The sequence below is a fragment of the Astatotilapia calliptera genome, chromosome 18, assembly GCF_900246225.1.
Source record: "Astatotilapia calliptera chromosome 18, fAstCal1.2, whole genome shotgun sequence".
NCBI classification, from domain to species: domain Eukaryota; kingdom Metazoa; phylum Chordata; class Actinopteri; order Cichliformes; family Cichlidae; genus Astatotilapia; species Astatotilapia calliptera.
In genome coordinates, this window is record NC_039319.1 from 22,098,519 (window position 1) to 22,109,556 (window position 11,038).

The window sequence follows — 11,038 nt, forward strand, 5'->3', positions numbered from 1 at the left end:
CGTGCATTTCAAAACATGAATATGTCACATTCTCCTGATAAAGGCCTGAAGTGCCTGATTGGAGTTGAGGTTGTCCTTTGTCCTGAGAAGCGAAATACCCATGAATGTGACTACAGCGCCACCTGTTGTTGATGGTTGCCGGGTGAAGGAGGAGAAACCCAAAGAATGGTCAGGATCATTTCACAGTGGGCTGTTGGTTATTTTAAGGCTGAGAACAGGAGGGTTGATGGAGCTTCAGTCATTTCTCTGCCGTCTGTCAGCTACAGTTTTTAGTATTTTTTCAAATCCCACATGGATGTAAAGAAATGAGCATGTTCTTAATTAAAGAAGAAAAACACTCGTAAACAAAAAGGCTCAAGAGCCCGGCCTTGTGTGTAAGCGTGATGGAGCGCACAAAGAGCCAGGCTCATGACCTGTCCTCCTACACGCTCCTTCTCTCAGAGACCCTGGAAAACGAATCACTGCTGAGGGGCCGCGCAGCTTGAAGAAGTAAATTCTTCAATTTATATCGACCCAGTCTGGTTTTCTCTCCTCTGTCATCCATTTTAACAACAAAAGGTGAAGCAAAGACTTGCTCCATCATGTTCAGTCCTTGTTTAACACGTACAAAGGTAAGCTGTGATGACCCCTGTTGAAGACCAGCCACAAAGAGCACTAAATGGCAGGTGTTTGTTAGGACTTTTTTGGGGACTCTCTGTATGTGAGACTTCATGTGTGAGTGTGTGCGTGCCTGCGTTTGCAAGTATGTGTTTGTGCGAGCCGGTCTCCATCTTGCTTTTGTGTCTGCACAGTTGCTACGCCGAAACCATCTCAAAGCCCTGTGTGGCATCATAATGGACCCAGGAAGAGCATCTGGCACTTTGAGGCGGCAAAAACGATCTCCCCGCATCGACCTGCCACTCTTCCCCCACCCGCCATAATAACGTTTTCACGTTTCATTCTTCGCCAGGCCCACGATAGAATGCGCAATCACAAAGGCCCAATTAGCCGAGAGGGGACCACGATTTCGCTCGGGGACCAGCGAGCCAATCGCATTGGGCGTCGTATGGCGAAGGCCAATGGGGCAGCAGCACAGGTGGGTGGGACATGGCAGCGAGGCGGAGGGGACACGGTGACATGGATGGAGAATGCTCCGTTGTTTCTGGTCATTTGTGTCACCAAAGTTTTGATTGATGACGGTCGAAATGTTTTTCCCACTCTCCCCTGAGAATCACAGCTTTCTCGAGGGGGGTTTGCACAAAGATCCCCCGGCATCGAACCCCTACTTTACGTTTGGCCCTTAGCCCTACGCCACACACAAACACACATCCTTACACGCTTTTTTGTTCCTTGCGAGGCCCCAGATGGCTCCTGCCCACACATGTGTATTGTTGACCACTAGATACAGGCGCTTGTTAGCGTATGAACGCATGAGAACCAGCATTTAAAGACATCCAGAATCGCCAAGTGTCAAACAGCGATGAGGAGAACAGAGAGAAGAGGAAGAAATTTAAGCAAAGTACATACAAAGTAGCCAAATGTAAATTTGTGCATGTGCGTGAGAGTGTTAAGAGAAAAGCCCGAGGGACGGTAGGTGTGTGGGCGGCTGAGAGAGATGAACAAAAGAAGCAGGGAAGAGAGATGAGGAGCAGCGCATTGCCAGTGAGGATTTGATTGGGTGGGTGGGTGGTGGTGGTGTATGTGTGCGTGTGGAGGGTGGGGGGTGGCTGGGTGTTGAAAAGGGATCTTCCCTCAAAGCCTCTCTAAGATATTCCTGGAGCGAGCTAAGGTTTCATTTGGCTTGCAGTCCTACACAGAGTGCTTACATCGCACTGGGAGCTAAAACCATTTAATATTCACAAAACCAGGCTGATATTCCCGGGGCTACATGACAGTTAATAATCAGATTTTCTAAATCTGTATGGTGCGAGCGTGTGTGGTTGAACTCCTTGGGTCGACAGAGCGTCATTAGCATGTCAGAGGCGTTTCGCTGGTACCCGGTTTTCTCCATGACAGCTGCTAGTCTGGCGAATTACTCAATTCGTGTGTGGATGTGCGTCCGTGTCCACGCACACGTGCGCTCAGTATCAACAAAGGAAGAAGCGAACAGAAGGTTTCATCAAAAACACCAAAACACCAAAAGTGTGTGTGTGTGTATGTGTGCTGTGCATCATGTGCTCACTTTGATGACTGAAGAAATCTCCATCAGCATCTTTCTATGGAGTGTATATGTGTTTGTGCGCGTGCATGCCGCGTGTGTTTGTGTGGTGTGTTTGCATGTGATTGCATAAACATGGTGTCAGAGTGATGAGATGTTCCCTCCATCCATCTGTTCTGCTGGCATTTACATCTTAAGAGGGCTACAATAGAGGAGAGACAGATAGGGGAAATGCAAGAAAGCGAGATAAGTAGTGCAGTGACGAGATTCTGCAATATTGTTGGTTTTTGTTGTACACTCTTTAGAGTAAATACACACTCCTGGGTCACCTGTAACAGCTCTCTGGTTCCATTCTGAAACCATCTTTTAACACGGTTGAGGGTTTCTAAGTATTTGCGAGAAGCTGTGTATGAGTGAAGCTATGGTGTATCTTCCTGTGGATGTGGTTGTTTTGTTTTTTGTTTTTTAGTGTGCATGTGTGTTTTTGTATGAGTGTATGCATGTACAAGAGACAGAGAAAGAACTCATTGTTCCCATCCTCCTTATCTATCGTCCCAGCCGAGAGCCCGTGCTGTTTCCCCCCTCAGCGATATGACCCGGCTCTGATACCGCACGCCCTCGTCTCCACAGATAACAGACCACCCTAAAAATACTCATCTTTCTACCAACTTACTCGCTTCCCCTCTGTTCGCTTCACCTCTTCTGGCTCACTCTATCCTCCGGAGTCTCCCCAGCCAGGAGTTAGCTTCTGCCAGACTAAAATACCTCTGGGCGCTTCCTAGAGTCACAGAGGTCTTCTAATTCTATATTTTCCCCCCTTTTCATCTTCTACTACTCATTCTATTGGAGGCCGTGGATGTTGCAGTGTTGGTTTGAACAACAAAAGTGTAACTCAGACTGTTACATCACAAGTTTTCTTATAATTTTCCACAATAATTCCTCATCTCCCCCCGCAGCTACTTCAGTCACCCACAGTCTGGACACACGGGGCAGATGGCATGTAGGAGGAAAACGATGAGGACAGAATCTGCCGGGCTCACTTAATTACACATCAAATAATTTACCATACCGCAATAAAATATTGAAGAGTGCATTGTTTTTTTCGTGCCTCACGGGTTCGACAGTCTGGAACGATACTAATTATGATGATTTTTTGAAGATCATGCCACAGCCAAGAGCTTTGGGAGATTTTTTCTTAATCTCTCTGCCGATTCTCTCTCTGGCTAAACTCATCTCTGCTGTGAAGTGCTTTTAAGGATCCTGACAATGCCCCCTCTCCGTTGATTCGAGGAAGTTCTTTTTTGCTCATTTAAAATGCTTTTATTCCAAAGTACTTTGGTACATTTGACATTTGGGGTTAGAAAAGCTGCCGTTTTGTTCTTTGTGTGTGTGTGCGTGTGTGCTCATGTGTGTGCTCACGCACGTGTGTGCATGCATCCTCGCCCTTCTTTCGGCCTAAACCCACGCAGGTGACCAGAGGGGGCCTTGTGTGGGTGGACAACTCAATGGTGACCCCCCCCCCCCACTCCCCGTCCCCACCACCACCCCCTTACCCTCTCGTCTCTCCTCCCTTTCTCTCTTTTCTTGTCCTCCGTCCAACAGCATAAGTTCAAAACGAAGGAGAGGGGCCTATGAGGAGAAAAAGTCTACTTCACACCCACTCTAAAGCAAACAATCACCAAAGATACATCTATAAAAAGAAGATGATGCAAGAATATATATATATATATATATATATATATATATATATATATATATATATATATATAGATAGATAGATAGATAGATAGATAGATAGATAGATAGATAGATAGATAGATAGATAGATAGATAGATAAATGTGTGTGCGTGTGTGTGAATGTGTGCCCTTTGACTGTGAAGCAGTAGTTTATGTATATACAAGTGATAAAGCATGACTAATAACAAAAACTAGCTGAGCAAAAAGTTAGTCAAACTGAAAATAATCACAAACGATCTTTATCTGCATCTCATTAAATTGTTTCTGGTTTCTTTGGATCCCAATTAGCTGCTACAGAGGCAGCAACCATTTTTCCTAAGGTTCACATAACTAACCACTACTTCACAGAGTAAAATAATAACAGCACTTTAGCAAACAAACCAATAATATAAGAACCAAACAGAAAAATGAAAAGGGCAATACAGGAAACAACAATATAAGGAAGGAGTTACTTTATTGAAAAAGATGGTATTTACAGTGATCCGCCCACAAGGAAATTGCTAAATCCTCTCTGTGACACAGTGTTGTTTGAATTATGTGCTAGTGTCACTTTTTCTGTTCACTGTAGCTGCAGAAACAATGCTTCAAGTCACATAAAGCAAGCATTTTCAGTGAGAAACATTCTGTACTACCTGTGCAATGGCATACAGTTGTATGCACTGCCTATCAAGTATTTATTGGAGTATTTAGAAGGTGGAGGCAGATAGTAAGAGCTGTTAAAAAGCAACAACTAGTTAGAGGTGGACTAATAGTTCGCATGGCGCCAAAACACAAATCTACTTCAATACAATGAAATACAGTAGTTAATATTTTCGAGCAAGAAAACTATTTCAAGGTGTAACATTCATTTGGATCTTTTTAGGCTTAAATAATAATCATCATCCTGGCATTTCTGCATTAACTGGTTACTTTTCTCGATAATGTGTAAAAATAAAATAAAATATAAATTTATAGATGAAAGACTATTAGAGTGATTTCAGGCAAACAGCTGACTGGGTCCTTAAAAACAATGAGTAAATTCTCTGTAATAAAGACGCAGTGCGGCTGCAACCTCACAGGAAGGTGTTTGTTTTTCTTTAAGTGAAGGAGACAGGACGGCAAGAGGCTGTGTTTTATGTCGGATTAGCAGGGATTAGGCTGTTAAACCAGACGTTGCTGAGTTAATCATGCCACCTTTCCCTTTATCAGTGCGTGCTGCAGATTTCACACGCAAACGCCTACATGTGTAGAAACAGAGAGGTTAAAATAGAAGGTGGGATGTTAATGAGTTACCTTAATTCTTGTGTTGATTTGAACCTGACTCATTTTGATTTTGATATGTAGGTGACTCCCACACGCTTTCTTTTGGTACCGTGAGAGTTTCTTCATTTCTTTTACTCAATGACACAAATAAAAATTTGCTGAGAAAAGTTGCTTGCCCCACAACATGTTTTATATAAAAAGAGAAAAGAAAAAATAAAACAAACAATTAGAATTTTACAAATACAAGGCAATTCTTGTTGGTGGTATGAAAAACAATTGTACTGCCGTGGCTAGAAAAAAAGTGGCTAGATTTGCTTTATTTCTATTTATTAAATCTTGCTGGGCATCCATCAACGGGCCATGACCACAGTGCCCCCTATGGATAAAGGGATAAAAGAAGGAAGCAAAAACTGCTGGAGGACACCAACAAGCGTGGTCCGTGCATGTGTGATGCTTTAAATTAGATGTGTGGGTCAGCCTGCCAAGTAGGAGGACAGCAAAGGTTTCAAGAAGGGCAGGAGCTGTGCAAGTCATAATGACACAAAGCTCACAAGAGTCAGAATTAATTTAGGATCACAACTTCAGGCTTCAGATGACTTCTCATCTGTCTCATCAGACTCCTTATAAAAGCTATCAGCATGCATAAACAACAATGAAAATAAATACATTTTAGGCTTTTTGTTCTCGAATTACTGAATTACTTTATGCTCTAAGACACATAAATTTCAGGGGAAAGAAAATGGTTACCATGAAAATGACTCGTTTTCATAATTACTCCGTGATGATGGACATGAAAAACCAGCCTCTGGCAAGAGCACATGAGTTAATCAAACAGCTGACAGTTGACTCAGTGAGACTCTGAAGACTTACTCAAGTAGCGGTCCTCTCTATAGATGCTGTGTCAACAAGCATTTATGCTTCTGAAGTGTCCTTGAGCAAGGCCACAGGTTCCTATCAACAGCACTGGATATAAATGCGTGGCTGGCCTTCACACTTCTGATTTCCCACTGATAAAGGCCAATCACATGGAGTATGTGGTGCAAATAAACTCATGTTGATTGCAAAACATTCATATTTGTCCCTAAATAAAATACTGTAGATATCAGTATTTTACTGTAATGGAGCTGTTTATTTTTACACGTACATGTAAACAACCTGTTTATGCTGTTTTTGAAACATATTGTATACTTATTGTATGTGCTACAACTTGAAGCTTTTGCACCTATCTAGGTCAGCTGAGCGAGATCTGAAATTGTCAGCTTTCTGCAGACTAAATAGGTCATGTTAACCAGAACCAGGGGAAGGGGGCGGGGAAGTTTGACAACCTTCACATACACTTTGAGTTTTCACCACAAAACAATCCCAAGATTGCTGATAACATCAAAAACCCAAGATAGACAACCGCTTCAAGCTACAATGTGAAACTACTGTACGACAAAGGCTATGGCAGTCATGTTTTGGTAGGACTACAACACGCTATGGGAATATCGCATGTGAGTGTCACGTGCATTCGCATGTAGCCATGTGGCCATATGCACTCACACATGAAGATGCAGCCATGAAATCAAGAGAAATCAAAGTAAAGCTAAGCTATATAACGATTCAAATCTGCTGTGCCATATATGGAGAACTTCACTGCACAACTGTTCAGAAAGAAAGTATAACATGCATATGCAGAAAGTATAAATCCATATTAGAGCCAAAGGAGATATATGAACTAACTGCATCAGAGCACCAGGCCCATATCATCCCACATAAACAAATCCTAGCATTGCGTAATAGCTTGGTACATGCCTAAATTGGTAATGAAGATGCAAAGTTGCAGCATGATGCAACAGTGGGCTTCCTGTCCTCAATTTAGGAGCCACAAGATGCAAAAACATCAGTAGTGGAAAAAGTATATATATATGTGCAGAGACCATGTATTCAGTGAGTCCCCTGCCACCCTTTTTGCACTGTCAACATGGCTCCGAGAGGTACGATCACCCTGACGGCCCTTCTCCTCTGCTTCATACTGGGGATACTTTGTCCAGCTCCAGCTGAATGTAAGTTTATTTTTTTGCATTTAACTTTTGGTCAGTTAATAATGACAATATGACATAGCGACTCAAAGATGACATGTTAATGATCTGGTGCCTTTGCATCTGTGTCTGTGTGTGCATTAGGTGCCCGTGCATCCTGCTGTACCAGCTACAGTAAGACGCCCGTGTCCTTCAATCGCATCAAGGGATACAGAGAACAACGTAACTGGGAAAACTGTCGCATCGAGGCAATCATGTAAGACTCTTCTAAACCATTCAACTTTGCCTGCAACCTCTAAATTACTCATTATAATACTTGACTAGAACAATCATAGCAAACATTGCCAAACATTTGCAAGTGGATTGGTGGGGACTAATGGGGTGGATTGGATCTATTCCAAAATATTCCAAATACATTGGTAGTTTTTTGTGGCGAGACGTATTAAAGTTATTTCTGCAGATTTTTGTGGAATAAAAATAAGACTTTTATTTTTAACATTTTAATGTTGTTAAATCATAAATCAAAATTTAATTAAAGTTGAGGTTGTTCTGAATCAGTCTAATCCAACAAAACTTAACCACTTTTGATTCATATTATATTTATATTATAAAACCTAAAATCCTTAAATTGAGTTATTAAATTATTGAAGCAGCGACTCTGGCATATGATATTATTTATCATATACCAACACATATACATGCAGCATAAATGAATACGCTTCAGTAATATGATACTCTGTGTTACTCTAATGATGTGTCTCGCTGTTATAGTTTCTACACGGTTGCAAACAGGCAGATGTGTGCCAATCCGAAAGCTGAATGGGTGAAAAAACTCCTTGAACAACTCAGGTATGACATGCTTACTCACTTTAAAATGTCAATTAGGGGCTGTTTAGATGCTCACCTGAAGATCTGTAAAAGCATAAAAAGGTTTGTTTTTGGCATTTCACATGTAAGAACTACTTATTTTTTTAGCGCAAAACTGAAGAACATGTCCAAGGGTGGCTCAGTGAAGAAAACTGGAAACACTTCAGGTCGTGATGGAAGTGGATCTGACCTCACTGCAACAGAGGCTTTCACTGCTTATTAGCAAAAACCAGGTGTCACCTTAGACAGCTCGATGTAAAGAAATCGCCATGCAGAATTAGCCAGTGTGCCTATACATTTGTTATAAAGATACTCAAGCATTTATAATCAAGTTAATGCTGAGGGCACTGTCCCTTGAAAAACTGAAAAAATGTGTAATGCCTTTGCTTTACTTTTCGCTCTTAACTTCTTCAGCCTCAAGTCTAAATTCAGTACTCCTGTATTAAGACTGTATTAAGAACAGATTTGAGACAAATGTTGTTGATTATTTGTTCATTCTCTCAATAAATTTTTACAATAACATCTGTTTTGTTTCATTCACTGCAACAAATCTGCTGCGTAAACAAATGAATGAGGTAAAATATACATATATTGCATTTCAGACAAGTAAATGAATTTATTTCAGGGTAATGTAACGCTGTTGTCTACATTTCTTTAGTCAAATTGCAGCTAAAATCCGCCATGTCACTTTCACTGAATGGATTTTAAAGTTATTTGAGTGCCTTTAGAACTTGCTAACCAGTTTCACAAAATATTTCAGGTAACCCAACCATTCATTTAGAGAATATTTTCCAATCAATTAATGAGTTAAGTTAGGAACACTTTAAGCACTTGTACTTAAGCGTTGGATGGTGAAAACTTGATGAGCAATACTGATCTCTGAGCTCATGTAAATGTATGACATGGCTGTTAGGGAGGCAGTTTCCTGTGCTATTTCAGATTAACACCCCAAGAGGTTGGTGTACCAGTCATGCAAGGTGACACACTCCTTTGACTGAATATGCACTGCAGTCACTTAAAGCACCCACTAGAGGGCAGAATGAATCTGAGAATAACACCATTGTCTGCTGCGTCATGAGATTTTGATAGTCTGGCTACAAGGACATGAACATTTTTTGAAATGCTCTATTTACAAAAAATCAAGGCTCGTCTCTTTTTCAAGGTCTATGCCTCACAAACAGAGAGAAGTCAGAGGAGTTTATATCCACAATTTCATTAAACCAGTTGTTATTAGTCATGTCTTAAAGCTACTTTGCTATGAGCTAAAAAAGGCAATTAGAATAAGAGCGATTTAAAGGAATAATTTGACTTGTTTAATGTCTCTTCAAATATCCACCTCACATAAATACTAATTCAGGGTTGCATATACACCATGAAGCTAAAAAGAAGAAGAAGAAAGCTTGCATGCTTCAGGCGCACAACAGCACTCACCTGTTTTTAGTAGATTGACAAAAATGAGACATGGGAAGACACACAGCAACATGAAAAGGAGGAAGCATCATGCTTTGTGGTTTCTTTTGCCAGAAGCTCACTAGAAGTTCGCAGTAGGAGAATGACTGTAAAGACTGAAGTTAATCCACTACAGAACAACACTTTGAGAGATCTGACAGAGCCCAGGCTTAAATGCTTTGGAATAACCTCAAGAAAGTCACTGACATCCTAAGAAGATGGCTGATAAGTGGTTCAGGAGGGAAGAATGATGTCAAATTGCTTACTTCTTCCATCAGCAGTGTAACAGCTAGTATTGCATTCAAATGTTGGGTTTGGTGTGTTCTCAAAGCATCACTTCTCTGTTTTATGGATGTGTTCAGTGAAGTCAAGTAAGGGAGTTGTAACCGAGCAAAGAAAATCAGATAACAACAAGACTGTGGATACATGATGGGATCAGTCATTTCATTTATGAAAAACACCATAAAAGTCTCAGCTGTATTACTCTTGTCATGGAGATATACGGTGTGTTTGAAAAGAGCAAGCACATACCATAAGCGGAAATTTAAATTAAAAAGGCAAAACAGAAAAAATTAACATCACTGGTTATAAATATACAATAGAGATGAAATTAGAAAGCATTTAAAAGTATTTCAAATTAAAACAAATGTCTGTAGTCCTTTCTATTCGTAATAAAGAAGGATGTTCTCTATGAGCTGGAGTTGAGAGCAGTCTTACTCCTCTGCGTGCGTGCCTGTAAAACACACATACAGTGGATAATGGTTAAAACAAGCTTGTGGTATACTTAGGCAACATTATATCCAAAGAAACCAATAACTTCTCGAAACAGGAAACAGGCTGAGATAAGGAGGCATACTCACTCTAGCTCCTTGATCTTTTCATATACCCAGTCTTGTTTCCAGTGGCTGCAGACTTCCCCTTCTGTTGTCTCAAATCCGGGTGGAGAAAAGAAAAAAACTCAAACTTGAGCCCATATTTTTCACCTGGCTTACTTTCATAAACTTGCTTTTCCAACTGCATCAAAATTATAAATGTAAAATGTTTTGATCATGTCTTTCTTTGAAATAAATAAGGAAATAAATCTTACATAACACAGGGTGGGTTCTTCCTCTGTGATGGGATTGAGACTGACCTCTTTGCTGCAGTCACTTGTCTTGATCTCTGTTTTTAGGAAACAATAAAGCTGTTCAATATTATGAAAAGTCCTTGCATTTTCTGACAGGTAATGACAGCCATAGCAGAGAACTGTAGTTACAACTGTAATGTAAATTGTAACAATAATAGTCTGATGAGAAACTTACCAGAGACCGCTTCTGATGCACAGCTGTATGGCTTCTGTATAAGCTGATCAGAGGATCCTGTAGGTGGAGAAAACTGATCTTCTTGAAGCAGACTTGTAGCTTTTATCTCATGAATGGAGAAAGCAGGCCATACTGACTGGGTGAATTCCGTATTAGTTTTTTCTATAGTGTCTGTTTACATCAGCGTGATGGACAGGATGACTTGGATGACACTGCATTTCCGTTTGATGTGATTTCATTATGACTTTGACAGAGGACTTCAGCACTCGTGTTTGTGACTATT

The 11,038-nt window shown here is 40.8% G+C and overlaps 1 protein-coding gene across 1 annotated transcript; it reads left to right on the forward strand.

The window, feature by feature from the left end:
• The first annotated feature begins 7,063 nt into the window (after positions 1 to 7,063).
• Positions 7,064 to 8,527, forward strand: LOC113011122 (C-C motif chemokine 20-like). The gene is made up of 4 exons (XM_026150511.1): positions 7,064 to 7,162; positions 7,283 to 7,394; positions 7,910 to 7,987; positions 8,114 to 8,527. The coding sequence occupies exons 1-4, from the start codon at positions 7,081 to 7,083 to the stop codon at positions 8,226 to 8,228; spliced, it is 387 nt and encodes a 128-aa protein (XP_026006296.1). The 5' UTR covers positions 7,064 to 7,080; the 3' UTR covers positions 8,229 to 8,527.
• The last annotated feature ends 2,511 nt before the right edge of the window (positions 8,528 to 11,038 follow it).